A 23,982-nucleotide genomic window follows, 5' to 3' on the forward strand; every position below is an offset into this window, starting at 1 on the left:
GACCCAATATCCATTTTGAAAGTCTTTGGGCAGAAATGGGAGCCCCCTTACACCTATTCATTAGGATATGAATAGGTGGACACACTAGTGTTCTGTCTTGGGCTGAAGAGGGAGAGAAAGAACTGAGGGTGGTTCACCCATATGTCCCTATATAGTCTTGCTGTCCGCCACAAGGAGGCATGGGGAGCACGTGTGGGCCAAATGGGCACTGCTAGCTAAAAATCTCTGATCAAGGGCTCAAGATGCATACATGCACCTGAAGTGGAGCATCTTGGAAAAGGGCAAATATAGTGCCCATTTATTAAAAGGGAAATAAGGACAACCCGGGGAATTACAGACCAGTCAGCTTAACTTCTGTACCCCGAAAGATAATGGAGCAAATAATGAAGCAATCAATTTCCAAACACCAGAAGATAATAAGGTGATAAACAACAATCAGCATGGATTTGTCAAGAACAAATTGTGTCAAACCAACCTGATAGCTTTCTTTGACAGGGTAACAAGCCTTGTGGATGGGGGTAAGCGGTAGATGTGGTATATCTTGACTTTCGTAAGGCTTTTAATACTGTCTCGCATTATCGTCTCATAAACAAACCAGGGAAATACAACCTAGATGGATCTACTATAAGGTGGGTGCATAACTGGTTGGAAAATCGTTCCAGAGAGTAGTTATCAGTGGTTCCCAGTCATGCTGGAAGGGCATAATGAGTGGGATCCCACAGGGATCGATTCGGGGTACAGTTCTGTTCAATATCTTCATCAATGATTTAGATAATGGCATAGAGAGTACACTTATAAAGTCTGCGGATGACACAAAGCTGAGAGGGGTTGCAAGTGCTTTGGAGGAGAGGATTAAAATTCAAAATGATCTGGACAAACTTGAGAAATGGTCTGAAGTAAAAAGGATGAAATTCAATAAAGACAAATCGAAAGAACTCCACTTAGGAAGGAACAATCAGTTGCACACCTACACAATGGGAAATGACAGCCTAGGAGGGAGTACTGTGGGAAGGGATCTGGTGGTGTGGACCACAAGCTAAATATAAGTCAACAGTGTAACGCTGTTGCAAAAGAAGCAAACAGCATTCTGGGATGTACTGGCAGTATTGTAAGCAAGACACGAGAAGTAATTCTTCCGCTCTACTCCGTGATGATTAGGCTTCAGCTGGAGTATTGTGCCCAGTTCAGGGCACCACATTTCAGGAAAGATGTGGACAAATTGGAGAAAATCCAGAGAAGAGCAACAAAACTGATTAAAGTTCTAGAAAAAATGACCTATGAGGGAAGATTGAAAAAGCTGGGTTTGTTTAGTCTGGAGAAGAGAAGACTGAGGGGGGACATGATAACAGTTTTCAATTATGTAAAAGGTGGTTACAAGGAGAAGGAACAAAAATTGTTTTTCTTAACCTCTGAGGATAGGAGAAGAAGCAACGGGCTTAAATTGCAGCAAGACAGGTTTAGGTTGGACATTAAGAAAAGTTTTCTATTTGTCAGGATGGTTAAGCACTGGAATAAACTGCCTAGGGAAGTGGTGGAAACTCCATCATTGGGGATTTTTAAGAGTGGGTTGGACAAACACCTGTCAGGGATGGTCTAGATAATACTTAGTCCTGCCTTGAGTGCAGGGGACTGAACTAGATGACTTCTCGAGGTTCAGTTCTATGATTCTATCCATAGGGACACTATTCAAAGAAGAATGACTCTTTCGGACATATCCAGCTGTTGAAATTCTATCCGCCACACTGGTCATCTCTTTCTATAAACTAGAAACCATAACTCCAGTTCTCTTTACTTGTTAGGCTGGAAAAGTTTATCCCCATTCACAGCTGACAGCCTTTAAATATGTTTTTTCTATCAGAGCCCCATTGGTACCCAGTGAAAATCATTTATATGACAGCAGTGCCTCATTTGGGCTAGGTGCTGTACAAACACAGAGTAGCAGACAGTCCCTCTCAGACAGCTTACAGTCTAGGAAGACATGGGATGGGAAAGGAAACAGAGGTGAGGTGACTTGTCTAAGCTCACCCAGCAGATCACTGACAGAACCAGGACTGAAACCCAGAGCTCCTGAGTCCCAGTCTATTGCTCTAGCCCTCTTAATACAGTTCTAAAATCTCTGCCTGTTTACTGAAATTTAGTAAAACGTTTTATTGAAAAGGGTTAACATTTTAAGGAAACAGAAACCTGTTCTCATTTTCATTCTAGTATTTTGTTTACCAGTGACATAATGCAGGGGTTACACAGACATACAATGGATCAGAAAAGCTTGCTTTTTATACACTGCCAGGAATGATCTCACAGTCAGTTTGATTTGTTTCAAGGTCTACTTGAGAGGATCTGTGGTACATAAAGCACTAAAAATCACAGCATAACTTTAGGTATAAAGGAAAATCCAGGTGCTGCAGGAAGTGATGTTGGTGATTAAGCAGGTACTGCTCTCTCCTCTGAATTTGTATTGAATAAATGTTGGAGCATAGTATTCATGGTCACGAGGGATCCATTTCCCATGGAAAAATGTGGAATTTGCATTTTTACAAAGAATATTTAGTTTTTACATTTTGTGGGAAAAAAAAAAGCCATATACAATAGAACCGCATACCACTAGTGCATGCACAGGAATATGGGAAATTGACACTTCAGCCTCGGGCGGCTGGGCTCTGGCTGTCAGCCCCAGGCAGTGGGGCTCCGGCTGTCAGCTTTCATTTTAATCACAGAAAAAAACGTGCATTTTTGTGTGTTTTTATTGGAGAATTTTGGGGTTTTATATCACGGAAAACTAGGATGGCTGGTGGTCACTGTACCACAGGAGTTGCTGTGTTTTGGATAAGATTTAAAGTATAGGTTGTGACTTCTTGTGCTCATTAAAAAAACTGGAGGACCACATACATTCCTTTGTAGGTAAATCCCCCAAATTCCCTGGAGTTCACTAGGGACTTCACAGGTGCTAACAACTTTACATGGAAGATGTTCAGATACAATCGTGAGGGGCAGAAGTAAGAATGCAAAGATCTATATAGAGACAGAAATAGGTAGATAGATAGTAAATCCATGTCTACCTACATTCCCCTGGTAGCTTCCTTTCCATATTTTTGGAGATGCTTTAAATATTATAAGAGTTTTAAAAAATAATTGGATAGAGGAGTTTTCACTTTTTTTACTAAACTATTTGGTCACCTAGTGCTTTTGAACAGCTTCTATATTGCTTTGAGAGATGGTGGTTTAGCGAATTTAGTGAAGCTTGGTAAAGAACTTTGGGATTCTGCAGAATGAAAGATGGTAGCTCTCTAAATGTAAAATTTTCATTATGACATACTTACTGTTGATATACGACCTACTAAATTAATATTACAAAACATGATTGAGACTGTAAGCTCTTTGAGGCAGGGACTGTCTCTTACTATGTGAATGTACGTGCCTGCTGCAATGTAATCCTGATCCATGACTAGGATGGAGATCAGCAAGCAATATCTGAGAGTATTACTTTTATTGCAGTAAAGCACTGCACTTAGCCCTATACAACACGGTACAAAAAAATCATTGTCCCAGAGAGCTTACAATCTAAGCATAAGAAAAGAGACAGAGATTCAAGCAGATTGGGAGAGCATAAGAAAACAATAATACTAGTCAGCATGATAAGCAGAGGTCACAGCTATATATTGGTAGTAGCTCGGTCTCTTCCACGCTGCCTAAAGGTTCCAAGAAGTTAATGAAGTCAATCAGTAGCTCCCTAAAGGTGATGAAACTAGGGAACCAAGGTGGGTGAGGAAATATCTTTCACTGGTCGAACTTCTGCTGGTGAAAGAGACAAGCTTTTGAGATACACAGAGCTCTCCTTCAGGTCTTTCACCAACAGAAGTTGGTCCAATAAAAGATGTTACCTCACCCACCTTGTCTCTCTGATATCCTCGGACCAACATGGCTATAACAAAATTGCATGAAACTAGGGAAGTGAGTGCTCCTCTCCTGGATGTTTTAAACATAAAGAAAAATATATGGCCCTTTGTCTGAAATGATGCTTGCTCTTGCTCATATATTCACTGGCTCTTGCTTATATATTCACCTGTTTTTATGTTTCATTTATGGGAACATTTTCTTGTTCTGGCCACATACTTTAATCCAGATTAAGATCATGACCCATAATTCATTAAGGGCAGTCGGAGTTTTTTCACTGACTTCAGTGGATTTTGGATCAGGCCCTGAGCAAACAAAACGATTTCTCTGCCTTTCCTCTAACATTTAAACTCCTACTGTTCCATAAACTCTTGGTTTGATTAAGCAGAAGAAACAGGTCTCAGTTATTACATATGTATACATAAGCCACATTACACAAATGACATGAAAGATCAACAAATGTTACACATGGGGGAAGGGGCTCTCAAAGCCAGACTGACAATACCGCAACAGGCTATTTATTATTCAAAGACAAATGACCAGGATTCATCTACCTGGTGGGGCTCAAGTATCACACTTCTAACAGATTTAACCACAATATTTCATTTCATTGGTCCAATTTTTAATATTTTCCCTTCAAGTAACATAAAATATGACTTTAAAACATGATTTATAAAGTGTTCACACTTCCATCTAAAATTAAAAATAGGCTAAAGTCAAAATAGTTTTTTTTAAGACTATCCCTTTTTCCTTAACTTCCATCAGTCTTACACATTTCTTGTGAGTAAAAGCAGAGGAACACACATACATAGGTTTATGATGTACCTTCATATACATTTATATAGATAAATTCGTAGAAACATAATTTAATGTAGAAACAAAGAAATTGCTCCATACAATTCTGTGCTAGCATTGCAGTTTAGTTGATTAATCATTCCAAGAACACAGTTAATGCATTTGGTGTTCTTGCCTATGTGGTGTCCATTGCCAGCAGTGGACTTTATAATGAGAGATTATACTTCCAGCAAAAATAATTTAAAACAAACCGTAGATCCAAAAATTAAAAATAAAGCTATGAATCAAAAAGATAGAATGCATCAATTTCATATCCCAATTGCCATCCACTTACAGGGCCTGATCCAAAAATGACTGAAGTCAAAGGTAGTCTTTCTACTAGCTTCCATGAGCTTTGGATCAGACTCCCAGGGACTATTCTCTATGGTTCTTCTACAAGATCATCACGGCATGAAGAGCTAAAAGTGCTTTTCGTCACAGCTGCAACGTTAGAAGTAAAGCTTCTAAATCTTTCTGGGCTTCTTTATCCTAAGACAAGAAAACAAACAAGCATGCGATGAGATGTGGGATGCCCCGTGTGTTGCAGTTTGTTTTTATCATGCTAATATGTGCTCACGCACGTTTCTCTATTAACAAAAGATATTACATAAAATTAATAGCCATGGAATGTCCACAACTACAAATCGTTGAACTAGTTACTTTTTCTTTTTCAGTGATCGTACAAGTAAAATGGGGGGGGGGGGGGGAGAGGGGGAAGTAGAGCCCATGGCAGTCTTCTTCACACAGCTCTGACAAAGCACTTCCACCTTACCAGTAATATCCTTAGTGTGGAAGCATTGGTGCGAGGCCCACACTTTTATGGGTACAGTGTGGGTCAACAGACATTTGGCTTCTATTCTGTGTGGAAGTTTGTATGCTGTGAATATACTGTGTCTAAGAGGATGCATCTCTGACTCTTCTTTGGAACTCTATCATCCAATTATCAAGAAAATATGAGAAACATACCTAATGATTTAGGGCCAGATCCTGCCCTAACCCTATGTGTCGATATACCCTTCCCTCCCCTCCTCCCAGTTCCAGGCATGCAGTGGAAGAGAAGGGGCTGCATGCCTGTTAGTTCCCCCTCCCCTGTACATGTGGGTGAGGAGTGGAGGGGTGATACAGTTTTGGCTCCACCCCCAGCCCTCCTCCCCCCCTTACACATACTACAGCCAGTAGAGTTGAGGCATCATGGGGGCAAAGGTAGTAATCTGCTACTGCTATAGTACGGCAGGTTACTCTCACTTGGAAATAAGCGGGGAGCAGGAAAATAACTTTGGGCTCCTCCTAGGGCAGTATACAGGTAAACAGCTTACACAAGGCCGTGCCTAAAGGCAAAACCTGGCCAACCGAATTCTTTTGAAGGTCATAAATGATTACGTTTTGGCCATTAAATATAATCCATTATCCAAAGGTATTTTTGTATTTATACAAAATATCAGCTCTAAAATATGATGATCTAGTCATTGAAGCATTTCTCCTGAAAATTGCCACCTGTGTGTTACTTCTCCCTGCCCATGCACAAACTTCCATCTCACAAAGCCAGTATCAATTCAGATAAAGCTACATTTTTAAAAGTCTGTACATGATGCACACAAAGAAGTAGGGGTGAAAACACCTGATTCACACACACAAGTTCGGGGTTCACATGCACCAAAGCATAGGCATGCACACAACAGGTGTTCTGTACTAGTATTTCCAAAATTAGAAGCCGTGGTTTCTTCAACCGCCAAGGTAACGCTGCAAAGGAAATTTTCTAAAAGAAAATTCTGCAGACCAAGACAGTGAAGCAATCACTTAATTTCAGGATCACTGTGTTATTCAATCAAAGAACTGGAACAAAATACAGAACATTTTAAAATATAGTTGATGGGTGAATAAACTCCTGCTCCTCTTTATTTTGGTTAGTTGTCTATAATGACATGGTGGAATAAAGAGAAATATTTGAAACTGATAGAAAACATATGCAAGAAATGTCAAATGATATTATATACTATCAGGCCGGATTAAGGCATAAATACGTTAGCTGTATAAGTCCTTTGAATATGTGCTCTCACTGGCAACAATAGGCTATACTATCCACCTAATCATTTATCAGAGTCTTGAAAGGCACATATCGTACAGCCTGTACACTCTTGCCAGAATACTCTTGGTAACGGGAAGAAATATCACATTATATCCCACACCTCTTAAATTTCATGCCACTGCACCCCCGCAGAGTGTCTGGTCTAAGAGTATGGCTACACTCAAAACTTCAAAGCGCTCCCGTGGCAGTGCTCTGAAGTGAGAGCATGGTCATGCTCCAGCGCTGGGGGAGAGCTCTCCCAGCGCTCCTGGTACTCCACCTCCACGAGGGGATTAGCTTAGAGCGCTGGGGCACTGTTCACACTGGCGCTTTGCAGCGCTGTAACTTGCTGCGTGCGAGGGGGTGTTTTTTCACACCCCTGAGCGAGAAAGTTACAGTGCTGTCAAGTGCCAGTGTAGCCATAGCCATTGGCTCTTAATACAGAGTTGGAAAACACACAATCCTCGCATCAAGAAACTGCCACAATCTTGGTTCAGAAGTATAATAGGTTTACAAATTTATGACTGTTCATTCAGTGGAATTCAGAAATGATTTTCAGGGCTAAATGCAGAAGTAACTGAACAGGCACTCTTGCTACAGTTAGGAAAAAAAAATAGTTCTAGTCTTTTCACACTTCTCTCAGCCAAAAGGTATAAATACTTCTCTCAGGTTCTGTCATATCCTAGGGAATTTTATTCAGTATTTCAAAGACGGATTGAGTTCCTTATTCACACCACAAATTATCCCTTTTAAAAATCATCTCCAAAATAGCCGTGCATATTTCTCTCTTTCCTTAGAAGAAAAACAAGACTAATACATTGGGCAATCTTTTCAGACAGTTGCAACACACCCAGAGCTAAAGGTTGGGCAATCTTTCCTGCATCTGCCTCTGCTGCTAAGAAAAGAAATTAGAGAAAGAAACCAAAATGTGGCTGCTCTAAAAACTACTTGAAAGAAGAGATTGGTAATAGCATGGAGCCTGCTTAATGGCCTATGTGAATTGTTCTATCCAGAGAGAAGAGACCACATTGCAAAAAGCACAACTACTGGAATTTTTGCTGGCAATACCAACAAAGAAACCAAACACTGAATAGAAACAGGTCCCTCCAGGTGAGGGTTGTAGCACACTGGCAGGGAAGAAAAGCTTGCACTGCTGTTGACTGTGACCGTGCTTTATGGAGGAAGAGCTCAGATTCCAGGGCTGTCAACCTGGCATGCGGAGGTGCAGTGTGGAGGTAAAGGAGATCACTGATTATTGTGGGAGTAGAGGATCACTGGTCCTGCACAGCTTTCTCCCTTAAGGCATTTTAGAAATTCACTGGGTCTCATCTTCTAGGGATGAACAATCATATTGATTCATTTGTAGCTGGGAGGATGGGAAGGCCTTGATCTCCTTCTGGAGACCAGGAAAGCAGTTTGTTGGCAAGAGACCCAGTTGTTCACTCCTAGGTTGAAGATTGGCTCTAGCTGAGTAGGTAGGACCAATTGCCATTTTCAACTTTGACTTTCTACTGAAAAACACACATTGGTTAAACGCTCCTAATATATTTTTACAATCAAATGTGAGTTCCATATGTTCTGTGGGCCATAAACTGCTCCCTAAAGGACATTTAAGGTTATGGGCTCATCCACCCCCCGCTCCCTTCTCTTCCTGTTTAGATGTCTCTCTTTTGTCCATCAACTTCAGGGAATTTAGCAACGGAGAGAAAGATCTGAGGGATTAGAGATAGAAAAAGTAAAGAGAGGCAGCTGAGAAAGGGGACAAAGAGGAAAGGGAGGTTGTTGAGAACAGGAAAGGGAGAAGAGGTTGTTGGGGAGAGAGGTTTGCTAGCCTTAATCTGCGGGTGTTTTGCAGCTAATTTCTGAATGTTTTTCTTTAACTGCAAATAAAAATATGGGAGAAAGATAAAAATCTTTATTTTTACCTCCCATCTCTCAGCTATTTCCTTATGCATGAAACATTCAGCACAATGGATACTTAACGTGTGTTTGGTGATAAAGCCCCAACTGTGCATCACTGGGAGTCGACACATCATGGCAACATTGCAAAATGGGTGCACCAGCAAACCAGAACATAACTTTGTGCTATTGGGGCCAAATTCTAGACTGCTATCCATCAGGTATGACTTCACTGAAGTCAATGGGGCTACAAGGCTTGTTTCATCAGTTCAGAGTTTGGCCATCAGGGTCCAAAACTATACTCTAATATTCATTAAATGGACAGCATTGATGTTACCATGTTTTGAGAACCACTCTCATAACTTCTGGTTATAGCTATATAATTCCTGTACAGGTCCATGAGACACCCTCAAGTACACTACGAGAGAGACCCAATCACACACAATGGTGGCCAATTAGAGTAAAATCTCTTGTGGACAATATATTTAGTTATATAAACTAACCTGCTGCCTGTTCCCAATTTAATAACTACCGCAGGCACTTCATATATAATAAGCATAACTGCAGTAGTCATCAGTTTAAATATAATTTCATAATATTGCTTTCCTCCTTAGATATTTCAATAAATCACTGCAGTCACCCACTTGCAATTTTCTGTGTTGTTACTGTATGTCACAAGACAGGGCGTTTTACTGTCTCACATATTTCTAATGTCTTCCTCTGGAAATGAGCCATGATTTCTCAAGACTTCTAATTATCAATGCCACCAAAATGAAAAACATGCAGTTGACTGTTTGCAATGCTGCATGTTCTAATGACACTTTATTTAAAAAATTATCAAAATGACTGAAAACTCATATTTCAGCTATTTCTAGGATTTGTGTTGCAGAGGTATGTCTTCGACAGATGACTTGAGGTTCAATTTATACTGATCATCAGTTATGTAAAGTTTTATATCCTGACTGGCTCTTTGTCCAACCTTGAAAACCAAATTTCACCACTTAATTTGGTTTCATTTTAGCACAGTTAGCAGCAGCATATCCCAAATTTTTGAAAGCTGAGCCTCCCTTCAGGAAAATGAAACTAATTGCACCTCCTTTCAATCCTGGCATGTGCTACCATCTCAATTTATATTTCTCCTACATGTCCGTAACTAGTCCTTGAAGCACCAACATGGCCCACACTGCAATCAATCAATCACATTTTTATTACACTGACACCTATGTTCAAACATTTAGGGTGACTGGATAGCAAGTATGAAAAATCGGGATGACCATTTTTTTTTCTCCCCAGGGCATTAGGTATATTGCATATATAAGACAAAGCCCCTAATATAGGAACGGTCCTGATAATGTCGGAATGTCTGGTCACCCTACTTACATTTGAGAGTATGCTGCCATGACTGCTTAGTAATAAACTAATCATCAGTTTCATCATAACATGTTAAACTCAATACATAGAGGTAGGATAGTTTATTAATATGTATAAAAATTACCACACAAGTGTGCCCCCAATCAAAAAAATGCAAATATCCAGGTCATCTCCCCATATACTTTTTTGGACTGTGAAAAAAATGTAAGCAATAGAAAAAGTCAAGCCTTTTGGCAATAACTTAAAAACCATGTAGATTATAATGTATGAGAGAGAGGTAAAAAAAAGAAAAGGAGAATATAGAAGGTGTTAATCTTCTGTTTTATAAATTTAGTACCTTAACATATAGTCTGTTTTTAAGCAGCATGTTTCAGTTGTTAGTCTGTAAGAGTAAATTATGGTGCCCCAAAGATTGCCTATTCTGGCTGGGCCCTTTACTGAAATTCAAACAGTCACATTCAGTGCAAAGGGAATCCCCAACCAAATCAATATCTAATGCCTTTGGTATCAATTTCTCCACAAACAGAATATAACCCATGCCCTTCTCTGCTCCAATCATACAACCATGGTGGTTTACCAAGATTTCTAGCTCTCTTCCCATGGCAGGATTATGGAAAAGAGGCAGCCTCTCTATGGTTGAGTTTGAGACTTATTTTTGACGAAAAATCCTGATTCCTCCCCAATCCCAAATACTCAATAAAGGTAATTTCCCCTTAAAATTTGGTACTTTTGTACTCCCATGCCATATCTACAAACCAACTTGTCACAGAAATTTCAGATTAGGTTTATTTGAAGTATCTTGGCAAGACCTAGTAAGGGTGAACAGTTCGTGAGATTGGGAAAAGCACATTTAAGATGATGCAGGAGTGTTTCAAACATCAAAATAACCTGTGGGGCGGTGAGTTATATACACTCGTGGTGCCTGGGCTCCAGCAATATTCAGGGCCCGGTTCCACCAATGTTTGGGACCAGGTCTCTCCCCCGGCCCCGCCTGCCGCCCCTCCCCCGAATGTCCCCAGGCCCCCACTTGCCGCCCCTGCTCACCTCCTCCACCCCGGAGCCTGAAGCTCATGCTGACTCTGCTCTGCCAGCTCCCCGCATCAACTGCTGCCGCAGGGTCCTAGTGCCCCCTATTCTTATCCTGCCCTCCCACACCCCAAGCCTCTCATCCCCAGCCCTCATCCCCCCGCACCTTAATCCTCTGCCCCAGCCCTGAGCCCCCTCCCACACCACAAACCTCTCATCCTCAGCCCCACAGCCCTTACCCTTGCACCCCCAAACTCCCTCCCAGAGCCTGCACCCCTCATCCTCTCCTGCACCCCCACCCCCTGCCCCAGCCCGGAGCCTACACCCAGCACCCAAACTCCATCCCAGAGCATGCACCCCAGACCCCCTCCCCCACCCAAACTCCCTCCCAGAGCCTTAGGCAGGTGGGGGGCGGAGTTTGGCGTGGGTGGGTTGTGGGCACCACCAAAATTTCTACACACCTGCCACCCCTGCGCAGGTACAGCAAACTTTCAAAGGGGTCAAATGACTGATGGAGACTGCAATTCTCTCTCTTTCTCTCATATACACACTCATTTATTTTGTGTGTGTGTGTGTGTGTGTGTGTATACACACACATACTTTCTCTCTATATATACACATGCACATATATATAGTGCAAAAATATACATGTGAGTGTCTTTAGCCCTTTCCTATGCAAACTGTTGAAAATGTGAATCTATCACTAGGGAGGTCTGTCATGGTTATTTATATACACAAAAAAACCCGCACAGGCTGAGTTCTTCCCCTGTTGCTGCATTCTTGTCCAATATCAAGGGATTCTTCAGATTTTCACATTTCCCAGCTAAGTACCTTGACTCATCTGCCCTCTACTCTTGATCCCACAAGTTCCAGATCTTAATCCTTGTTTCCAGTCCATCTGCCGCTTCCTCATGGACTTTTTAATATTTTCAAGAGCTGCTGTAATCCTTAGTAAATCCCTGGCTCCTGCTAACCTACTACGGTCATCAGGCAATGGATGCCGGTCAGGAGTAAGGCCCTGCAGCTGCAGTATTCCTGATGCCCTAATGAGTCACCTAGGCTGCCTGATGGACTGCCCTGCCTGATTAGCTCAGGAAGCTAGCAGGCCAGTTCTTAAATACACCCACGCCCTCCCTGCTTTCTTGTGCTTACCTCTCACCAAACCCTGCTCCTCTACAGCTCCAGCCCAGATCGTGCCCTGCATCTCGTCTTGTTCCCATCCTGTCCCAGCCCTGCTCTTACCTCAGAACCAGACCTGCTCCTGCCAATAGTCTTAATGCTCGTCTTAGTTTTACTCCATTACTACTTGTTATACTACCTTAGACTTAACACTGAGAAGGGAGAAATTATTTGTACTTTCAAATACTCTTGAATGGTTATCATGTGCCACCTTACACCCTGATCCTTTAATGGGGCTGTTCATAGGCAGACCTCATCGACATCAGTGGGGCTCTATGTCAGCCCAATGGGCTGCCTATATGGAGGATCAGGGTATTAATGATCACTCAGTCAAGCTGTATATATTTAGCTCTTAGTCTTTTACTATTGTGACATAGATCCTAATATTCAGAGAAAGTTATCTTAAAGCAAAATCTAATTTTGTAACAAACTGTAAAATGAAATGGTAAAGTATTCTCTTAACTAAAACTTACTTTAATAACATTTTTACTGTAGCAACACATCATTTAATCCATCTGGTGGCAAAATGGGTCATATAGCACTCTTGGATGTCATAGCTGTAGTCAGAGTTGATGTTTTGGTGACTGGTCAGACAGCTGTATTTGAACATAGCATGTTCAGGATCAGTGCCACACTATTTACGTGCTAAAGTGTTAAAAGAAGCAGTGAGAGATAAAAAGACATCTTTTAAAAAGTGGAAGTCAAATCCTACTGAGGTAAATAGAAAGGAGCATAAACATTGTCAAATTAAATGTAATAAGAAAAGCCAAAAAGGAGTTTGAAAAACAGCTAGCCAAAAACTCAAAAGATAATAAAATGTTTTTTAAGTACATCAGAAGCAGGAAGCCTGCTAAACAACCAGTGGGGCCCCTGGACGATCGAGATACAAAAGGAGCACTTAAAGATGATAAAGTCATTGCAGCGAAACTAAATGAATTCTTTGCTAAATGAATTCCTTCACAGCTGAGGATGTAAGGGAGAGTCCCAAACCTGAGCTGTCTTTCGTAGATGACAAATCTGAGGAATTGTCACAGATTGAAGTGTCACTAGAGGTGATTTTGGAATTAATTGAGAAACTTAACAGTAACAAGTCACTGGGACCAGATGGCATTCACGCAAGAGTTCTGAAAGAACTCAAATGTGAAATTGCGGAACTATTAACTATGGTTTGTCACCTGTCCTTTAAATCCACTTCTGTATTCAATGACTGGAAGATAGCTAATGTAACGCCAATATTTAAGAAGGGCTCTTGAGGTGATCCCGGCAATTACAGACCGGTAGGTCTAACGTCTGTACCGGGCAAATTCATAGATATTTAGGTCAGAAGGGACCATTATGATCATCTAGCCTGACCTCCTGCACAACGCAGGCCAAAGAATTTCACCCACCACTCCTACAAAAAAAACCTCACACCTATATCTGTACTATTGAAGTCCTCAAATCGTAGTTTAAAGACTTCAAGGAACAGAGAATCCTCCAGCAAGTGACCCGTGCCCCATGCTAAAGAAGAAGGTGAAAAACCTCCAGGGCCTCTTCCAATCTGCTCTGGAGGAAAATTCCTTCCCAACCCCAAATATGGCAGTCAGCTAAATCCTGAGCATATGGGCAAGACTCATCAGCCAGATACTACAGAAAATTCTTTCCTGGGTAACTCAGATCCCACCCCATCTAATAGCCCATCACAGGCCATTAGGCCTATTTACCATGAATATATAATTACCAAAACCATGTTATCCCATCATACCATCTCCTCCATAAACTTATCGAGTTTAATCTTAAAGCCAGATAGATCTTTTGCCCCCACTGCTTCCCTTGGAAGGCTATTCCAAAACTTCACTCCTCTGATGGTTAAAAACCTTCGTCTAATTTCTAGTCTAAATTTCCTAGTGGCCAGTTTATATCCATTTGTTCTTGTGTCCACATTGGTACGGAGCTTAACTAATTCCTCTCCCTCTCCGGTATTTATCCCTCTGATATATTTATAGAGAGCAATCATATCTCCCCTCAACCTTCTTTTAGTTAGGCTAAACAAGCCAAGCTCCTTGAGTCTCCTTTCATAAGACAAGTTTTCCATTCCTCGGATCATCCTAGTAGCCCTTCTCTGTACCTGTTCCAATCTGAATTCATCCTTCTTAAACATGGGAGACCAGAACTGCACACAGTATTCCAGGTGAGGTCTCACCAGTGCCTTGTATAACGGTACTAAAACCTCCTTATCCCTACTGGAAATACCTCTTCTGATGCATCCCAAGACCGCATTAGCTTTTTTCACAGCCATATCACACTGGCGGCTCATAGTCATCTTATGATCAACCAATACTCCAAGGTCCTTTTCCTCCTCCGTTACTTCTAATTGATGCGTCCCTAGCTTATAACTAAAATTCTTGTTATTAATCCCTAAATGCATGCCCTTACACTTCTCACTATTAAATTTCATCCTATTACTATTACTCCAGTTTACAACGTCATCCAGATCCTCCTGTAGGGTATCCCTGTCCTCCTCTAAATTGGCAATACCTCCCAGCTTTGTATCATCCGCAAACTTTATTAGCACACTCCCACTTTTTGTGCCAAGGTCAGTAATAAAAAGATTAAATAAGACTGGTCCCAAAACCGATCCTTGAGGAACTCCACTGGTAACCTCCCTCCAGCCTGACAGTTCACCTTTCAGTAGGACCCGTTGTAGTCTCCCCTTTAACCAGTTCCTTATCCACCTTTCAATTTTCCCATTGAGCCCCATCTTATCCAATTTAACTAATAATTCCCCATGTGGCACGGTATCAAATGCTTTACTAAAATCGATCCACTGCGTTTTCTTTGTCTAAAAAATCTGTTACTTTCTCAAAGAAGGAGATCAGGTTGGTTTGGCACGATCTACCTTTTGTAAAACTATGTTGTATTTTGTCCCATTTACCATTGACTTCAATGTCCTTAACTACCTTCTCCTTCAAAATTTTTTCCAAGACCTTGCATACCACAGATGTCAAACTAACAGGCCTATAATTACCCGGATGACTTTTTTTTTCCCTTTCTTAAAAATAGGAACTATGTTAGCAATTCTTCAATCATACAGTACAACCCCTCAGTTTACAGAGTCATTAAAAATTCTTGCTAAATTAGTTGAGACAATAGTAAAGAATAAAATTGTCAGACACATAGAAGAACATAAATTGTTGGGCAAAAATCAGCATGGTTTCTGTAAAGGGAAATCATGTCTTACTAATCTATTAGAGTTCTTTGAAGAGGTCAACAAACATGTGGACAACGGGGATCCAGTAGACATAGTGTACTTAGATTTCCAGAAAGCCTTCGACGAAGTCCCTCACCAAAGGCTCTTATGTAAATTAAGTTGTCATGGGATAAGAGGGAAGATCCTTTCATGGATTGAGAACTGGTTAAAAGACAGGGAACAAAGGGTAGGAATAAATGGTAAATTTTCAGTATGGAGAGGGGTAACCAGTGGTGTTCCTCAAGGGTCAGTCCTAGGACCAATCCTATTCAACTTATTCATAAATGATCTGGAGAAAGGGGTAATCAGTGAGGTGGCAAAGTTTGCAGATGATACTACACTGCTCAAGATAGTTAAGACCAAAGCAGACTGTGAAGAACTTCAAAAAGATCTCACAAAACTAAGTGATTAGGCAACAAAATGGCAAATGAAATTTAATGTGGATAAATGTAAAGTAATCCACATTGAAAAAAAATAACCCTAACTATACATACAATATGATGGGGGTTAATTTAGCTACAACTAATCAGGAAAGAGATCTTGGAGTCATCATGGATAGTTCTCTGAAGACGTTCATGCAGTGTGCAACGGCAGTCAAAAAAGCAAACAGGATGTTAGGAATAATTAAAAAAGGGATAGAGAATAAGACGGAGAATATCTTATTGCCCTTATATAAATCCATGGTATGCCCACCTCTTGAATATTGCGTACAGATGTGGTCTCATCTCAAAAAATATATACTGGCATTAGAAAAGGTTCAGAGAAGGGCAACTAAGATGATTAGGGGTTTGGAACGGGTCCCATATGAGGACAGATTAAAGAGGCTAGGACTTTTCAGCTTGGAAAAGAGGAGACTAAGGGGGGATATGATAGAGGTATATAAAATCATGAGTGGTGTGGAGAAAGTGAATAAGGAAAAGTTATTTACTTGTTCCCATAAGAACTAGGGGCCACCAAATGAAATTAATGGGCAGCAGGTTTAAAACAAATAAAAGGAAGTCCTTCTTCACACAGTGCACAGTCAACCTGTGGAACTCCTTGCCTGAGAAGGTTGTGAAGGCTAGAACTATAACAGGGTTTAAAAGAGAATTGGATAAATTCATGGAGGTGAAGTCCATTAATGGCTATTAGCCAGGATGGGTAAGGAATGGTGTTCCTAGACTCTGTTTGTCAGAGGGTGGAGATGGATGGCAGGAGAGAGATCACTTGATCATTACCTGTTAGGTTCACTCCCTCTGGGAAACCTGGCATTGGCCACGGTCAGTAGATAGGATACTGAGCTGGATGGACCTTGGGTCTGACCCAGTATGGCCATTCTTATGTTCTTCCCGGACACCCCGGTAATCCAGTTTTGATCCTCAGCTCTGATTCCTGATTCTGACTCGGTCTTTACCATTGGCTCTGTCATTTGGCTTCTGACTCCAGTTCTGACCTTCGACCCTGGTTCTGGCCTTGTCTTGAGCCAGGGCTCTGGCATTTGGACTCTGACCACTAGGCATGAATGCCTCAGACCCGGTCTCCTGACAATATCTTCATTGTGCATTTCTATAACATTCAAATGTGTGTTTCTTTAATGTCTGCAGGGTTATTGTAGCCATGTTGGTCCCAGGAATTAAGAGAGATTATAAATGAGGTAATATCTTTTATTGGACCAGCTTCTGTTGGTGAGAGAGACAAGCTTCCAAGCGACACAAGAGCTCTTCTTCAGGCGTAGCTTGAAAGCTTGTCTTTCTCACCAACAGAAGTTGGTCCAATAAAAGATATTACCTCACCCTCCTTGTTTCTTTGATGTTTAACCTTAATTCTGAATTTCTTGTGTTTTTAGTAGTAGTTTTTTGATAACTACAGTATGCCAATACATTGTACCACCATTAATATACTTATATATAGTCTCCATCTTAACTCCAGTTTAATATAATTTTTGTCTGGATTGGATACATCTTCCAGTGTAAATGGATAGCGCTTCCTGCTTTGCTGTTTTCAGCTCTTCTGAAATGACAACTCTTTTTTGGGGGATAGGGGAGGCAGGCGTTTATAACCACAGTTCCTCACGTTTATTTTTATATGGGGCCATGGATGATTGGAACCTTCTAATTTTTTCGGGTAACATGCTACTAAATCTTTTATTATACTGCTTAGCGATTAATTCATTGTTCCCAATAGACAAGCATGGTATCTTCACTGTGGCCCACATGGAGGATATAAAAGCAAGTTATTTTTCTTGTTTTGCTTTTTATACTTGGACATATTAAAACTATATTTTTAGGTTCTTGCTGCTACAAGTTTCACCACTGACAATATACAAGATTCTTTGTTAAAAACAAGGAATCGGTGCTTTCAGTTCTGCAACACTAGGCCTCCTTTGCTTGCTGAGAACTGTATTTTTAATACTATATGCATATACAAACTCACACCTCCTTTTTAAATTTCAAATGACTGTTCATATTTTCAAATTAAATCATCACATTTTTCTCCCAAGATTTCAAAAAGTATTGTTTTCATTTAGGTAGTTCACCACATCTGCTTTGGACAGAATTTATATAATGCCTTTCACACACTCAGTTCCTCAGAGCACATTTCAAAGTAATGGTAGCCTAATGACCACTGGCTAAACAGAGCAGCCATTATGCATTCAACTATAGTTCACAAACAGTCTTGCACATTAGGACCTGTTTTATTGAGAGGGCAAATGTTTCCCAGGACCCTGAGGTTATCCACCTGGAGAGCTACCAGAGACAAGCAGGACAACGTAATGTCTCATGCACTTCTAACTTTACAATATGAGATTTATGGAAGACCATACGATTCATCAAAGCCTTCTGTTTAGTACAGGGGATAAAGGCAAAGAAATCTAAAATAGGGCTGTACCACCAATTTAACCCCCAAATCTAGTTTGTGACATTACTCGTGTATTCCCTTGTTTTTAAAAAAACTGTGTATATGATTGTGGCCCCCTGTTCAGAGATGCCAAGTTGCCCATTTCCAAAACCTCAAGATATAGGGACTTATAGGAACAATGAACATGAAGGATAATAAATTCTCTTTGAGAAGTAGCTTGTCATTTTACTTGAAGACTTCTTTTGTGCCCCCTTTGAAGAATTACTCCCAGTTTGAAACTGGCCCACTGAATTTTTTTTTCCTTCATGAGGGATATTGTCTACTTAGAAAAAAGAAAAGGCGTACTTATGGCACCTCAGAGACTAACAAATTTATTTGAGTATAAGCTTTCGTGCATCCGATGAAGTGAGCTGTAGCTCACGAAAGCTTATGCTCAAATAAATGTGTTAGTCTCTAAGGTGCCACAAGTATGCCTTTTCTTTTTGCGAATACAGACTAACACGGCTGCTACTTTGAAACCTGTCTACTTAGAGATGCTCCCAACTTGGAAGTGGCCCCCTGGGAATAAGTGCATATTCGGTAGCAGGGAGAGCAGAGAAAAAGAGGATATTTGGATGTGACTACTGTCCTGGATCTATGTTCATTTAAACCAGCTGAAGATCTGGGCCTATGTTTTCTAGGATCAAAATTCATTAGGGACGAACGTGAATATGAGAATGGCCTGATTTTCAGAGATGCTTAGTACCTGTAGCCCGCACAGAACTCAGTGCAAGCTGTGAGTGCTCAGCAGCTCTGAGAAATCAGGCCATCACTGACTATTATTTCTAGTGTTTATGCAGCAGCATAAATTGCACCACAAACAGCTTTAAGTGCTTATTACTTAAAACCCATTGTTGCACCACTCCAGAAATTTGTCATTTAGGGCTGGATCCACAAAGGGATCTAGGCACCTAACTGCCACTTTAGGTACCTAAGCCCAAAATTTAGATCCTCAAAATACCCACTAAATTGCTGCTTAACCCGGTAGGCACCTAAGTTTCCTCTGGTAACGTCTCCTGATGACGCCAAACAGCTTGGTGACTATACACAAAGTAGGTGTTCTTCTACCTATCTCACCTGCAAGGCCCAATCCGGTAGGCATCCTCAGAAGCCACCTATCAGATTGCCCCCACCCATCCACCAAAAACGCAGCCCAGGAAAAAGAGGTGGTGATGGCAACAGCGGCACCCTCATAGTCAGAAGTTAGAGAATTCACCCAAGATCTAGGAAACCAGGGTTCAAGTTCCTACTCTGCCTGATGTGGAGCAAGATCTCTTTCCCTTCCCAGGTGTGCGCCTAACCACTGGGCTTTAGGGTGTTCTGGGGTGGGTCACTCTTTCTTGCTTTTGAAGCTGTTCCAATTTGTAGGAAATACTTAAACAGAGAGAGAACAGCTCTCTCGCCCAATGGTTAGGGCACTCACCTGATGGTTCCAGTCCCTGGTCCAGTGAATATCTAACTATTTCGTACAAAGTGGAACAGTTTCCACAGGATAGATTCCCACCTCAGAAAGCAGTAGTTAGGAACTCATCTGAGAGGGTGGAGACCTGGGTTCAAATCCCTGATACAAATTAGACAGAGTGGGGATTTGAATCGGGGTCTCCCGTACCCTGGGTGAGCGCTCTAGCCACTGGGATATTGAATAGAAGGCCACTATTACCACCTCCTCCATTTTTTGTGAGAAAGAGGATGACGCGGCTTAGGCACCTAACTCCAGGAGCGGGTTCATGGCTGTGAATCCCGAGTACATGAGGCACCTCCTTCTGGCCCAGTATTAAGCGCCTAAGTCCCTTTGAGGGCTGGGGCTTAGGACACATCTCCCTCCTCAGTATTTCCTACAGGCTAGTTTAAGCAGCTCCTTGTCCACATAGTGGCCTTTGTAACTCCCATTAGGCTTCTAACTCTCCCCATGCTTTGTATAGGAGCCTAGCTGCCTAACTTGAGAATGAATTCCATTAGGTGGCAGGAGACTTAAATGTTAGACATTGCAATGCTGAGACTAAGTCCCCTTTGTGGATCTAGCCCTTAGTCTATTATTATTTGTATTATTATAGAACCTAAGAATCTCAGTCATGGACCAAGACCTCCATTGTGCTAGGTGTTGTACAAACACAGAACAAGGAGACAGTCCCTTCTCCAAAGAGCTCACAATCTAATTACAAGACAAGAGACAAACAGGTGGATATCAACAGGCGGGGGGGAAGCATTGGGAAACAATGAGACAATAATATTTATCAGCACAACAGGCAGTGGTCTCAGCACACCAGCTGTCTAACTGCAGTCAAGCTTTTTGTAGGCCCTAGAGCAGAGAAAAGGATGTCACAGGAATCAAGACACGAGATGAGAGCCTGGACAAAGGTTTTAGCTGGATGGATGGATGGATCAATCAATCAAAAGGTCATATTTTAGAGATGTTACACAGAAAGAATCTTCAAGACTTAGACACAGCCTGGAAATGAGGACTTAGAAAGAGGTTCAAAGCAAAGATGATACCCAGGTTACGGGCCTGAGTGACAGGTAGAATGATAGTGTTGTCCACAGTATTATTATATTATGCTTCTGCTTTTTATATAAATGTACATATTTCTCAAGAACCATCAATCTTTAAAAAAAGTATAATCAAAGAATTCCCCTGCTGAATTGACATTTTAAACCACTTGAGAAGAGGGTTACAGACGGAAATGACAGATTTCTAGCATGACTGTGACAGCATCTTAAGCCATGTGTCATATGATGAACTTTGAGACTGCACAATTATACTGAAGTAACCTTCACATTGAATACATTCTGCCTGAATTCCTTCTCCTCCTCTCCATCTTCAATCTATGACCTCCTTATTTTCAGATCTGTTTCCACTTTAGAAACTTTACTGGTATCTATTTACTATTTTCTTTCCATGAGCCTCTGCATTCTCAGTACGCCTTCCCTCCCCAAAGTAATCTGACTAGATATTCTTCCCGCCTTAATCTCCAAACCCTGAATCATTTCAGGAGCTTTTCCGTCACATTTTTTCCAATTTCAATAATAGTCCTTCCCTTATTCAATAAACAGAATAATCCACAATATTCTAATTCAGATGTAATTAGAGCTGACATTTGGCACAATTCATCTTTCAAATCTCTACATTATATTTACTTGTTTCACAGACTTTGCTTGTTGTTTGATCACACACATTGGTTTTACTGCATTACTCACTGTGACCCCAATGTCTCTTTTTCCTGGACTTTCTTCTAAATCTAATCCAAAACATTTCACATGTAAACAAAGCCAAGTCACGCAAACAACAATCCAGGGACAGAATGTTGTGATATCTTTAAAATCATGCAAAACAGAAAAGGGTGAATCATTTAAGTGTTTTAGTTGAACAAGTATTTTGTTGCTAAGAGGGGCTCAATTGGTCCCCACTCTTAGGCTTGTCTACACAGTGGGGTGCTGCGCTCTACAGGGTGTGATTTCTAAAGCACAATAACGTGCTGAGCATTAGTTGGTCCATGTAGACGTTGCTGGTGTCCAAATGTTCTCTAGTGCATTTTAACATAGTGCTGTTTGCCTCAAGCTTTCTTTAACCAGTTTTCACATATATCTTGAAGAGAATTGATCCTTTTGGCTTGCTGTATTTGAGGGATCGTGTGCCCACCATAACCTTCTGGGATCTGTCTGTTCTATTTTGATGCATTTTTACTGTGTAATATCTGAAATTATTTCCTCTACTTTTTCACCCAGAGCTCATTGCAACATCATGTGGATAGCACAAGGGTGAACATGGGGGCAAAACCATTCAGCATACTTAGTCCTGCCATGAGTGCAGGGGACTGGACTAGATGACCTCTCAAGGTCCCTTCCAGTCTTATGATTCTATGACTAATGTAGACATGCTAAACTGTCTCTGCTTAAACCAGTTCAGTTACAAACTGTTCCCCAAAGCCTGTGGTCTTGATTTTTCTACAATCTACTGTGTAATGCTAACTGATGACAGATCTACTGTGTACTACTGTGTTCTGCTAACTGATGACAGATCCTCTTAACTTTAGTATAAAAAAAAGATAAACTCAAGGCATATCTTAGCATTAAGTAAAGAATGAAACACTGCTAAGGAGATTAATATTAATATTTGTACCAATATATATTACCAGAAAATGTCATGGTTGATTTATTATATTTAATATATTATATTATAATATACCCTAACTTTGGCTGACACTAAGGCCCACCCAGAAGCTGCTCTTGGTGCAGCAGGCAGTGGTCTGTCTTCTGAGCAGGAACATTTGACACAGTTATCAATCAAACTATGGGGCCACTTAAAGGTCTTATTTCCTTAACTTCAAGAACTGAATGGGATACGGCCATTTCCTCTCAGGAACCACCTCTATATCTCTCTCCTGTCCCACCACATCTGCTATGCTCACAGTGGGGTCTTAGGCTGACAAAGCTCAGGTTTGAACTTGTGATGCTCTAGGACATTAAGGCATTTTCAGTGGAAGGTCTGTAACTGTGGAACTTGCTTCCACAGGAGATCAGAGAATATGTATGGATTTTATTGCCACAACCTGGTCTACACTGGAGAAATTAAACCAGTTGAAGTCTCTAGGGTAGTTATAGAACATGTTGTGTCCACATACCAAAGCACTCCAAATGGTCAACAAAGGATCTAATAGTCAGTTAGAACAGACTTTCTTCAGCAGGTGTAACAGGTTCAGACTGTACTAGTTTAATAGTACTGTGGCTGAAGACAAGTTGAAACTTATCCTTCTGCTACTGACCCACAATGCGCTGGTGGTCTTGCAGAATCACCGGGTTCCAGAGTACACTGCTTTTAGAAGCAGAACCAGAAATCCACAATCCAGAGTCACTGAGACCGACATTATTTAGGGCAGTGCAAATGTGGACGTGGGGCAAAACTTTGCAGCATGTAAGGTCTGAGGCCTTTTTCTGCAGCCACATTAGGACAGCAGCAACCAGGAGCTAAGAAGCAGAAAGTCACATCCCCACATTCCATGTAAATCGCATCAAAACAATGTAACATTGGGCTGTTAAGAAGGCGCTCCTGTCGTAAGTGCTGACCATCACCAGATAAAGAAACAGATCTTAAGATGGTTAAAGAAAACTTTGTTTGATAGCATTCTGTCTGGCAAGGAATCACTCATCAACAGATGTGACTGTGAAATCTATACTTCTTTATTGTTTTGCCTTTATGGTCCCCACTTCTCTATTGTTTAGCTGTATGGTTTCTGTCTGTTACATAACTAATTTTGCAAGATTTATATCCATTAAGGTGGTGGGGTCTGATTGGTTAAAGAACTGTTTTGTAATGGGCTAGGATTGGTGGAAAATACTGTTTTGTAGCACTTTGATTATGGTACAGCTAAGCAGGACTCAAGTTTAACTATATAAACGGGGGTCCAAAAGGAAGTTCTTTGGAAATTAACTCCAGGACATAGTCCAAGATCAGAGCTGCCAGACTTCAACAGCCTGTCAGCTATATATCGTGCAGAAGGTGGAGGAGCCCCGGATGACCTGATCCCTGACTGGCCACTAAGAAAAGTTTATCTGCCTTATTGGGAGTGAGGAGCATTGTATGCTTAGCGTGTGTATTCTGTTTTGGTAACTGTTA

General features: G+C 41.1%; 1 protein-coding gene across 5 annotated transcripts in view; it reads right to left on the reverse strand.

Moving 5' to 3' along the window:
- Positions 1 to 2,142: 2,142 nt before the first annotated feature.
- Positions 2,143 to 23,982, reverse strand: part of RMDN2 (regulator of microtubule dynamics 2) — a 74,049-nt gene continuing 52,209 nt past the window's right edge. For 2 of the 5 annotated variants that reach the window (XR_014711116.1, XR_014711117.1), the window contains exons 11-12: positions 12,739 to 12,910; positions 2,143 to 5,214 (exon numbers count right to left, since the gene is read on the reverse strand). Coding sequence is in view for 1 of the 5 variants with exons in the window: in XM_084624854.1 (XP_084480980.1) it covers positions 5,161 to 5,214 (54 nt within the window). In the remaining 4 variants the exon portion in view is untranslated. The remainder of the gene's footprint in view (positions 5,215 to 12,738; positions 12,911 to 23,982) is intronic. The other 3 variants (XR_014711118.1, XR_014711119.1, XM_084624854.1) reach the window with 2 other exon arrangements.

The sequence above is a fragment of the Lepidochelys olivacea genome (assembly GCF_965140295.1).
Source record: "Lepidochelys olivacea isolate rLepOli2 genome assembly, chromosome: 3".
NCBI lineage: Eukaryota > Metazoa > Chordata > Testudines > Cheloniidae > Lepidochelys > Lepidochelys olivacea.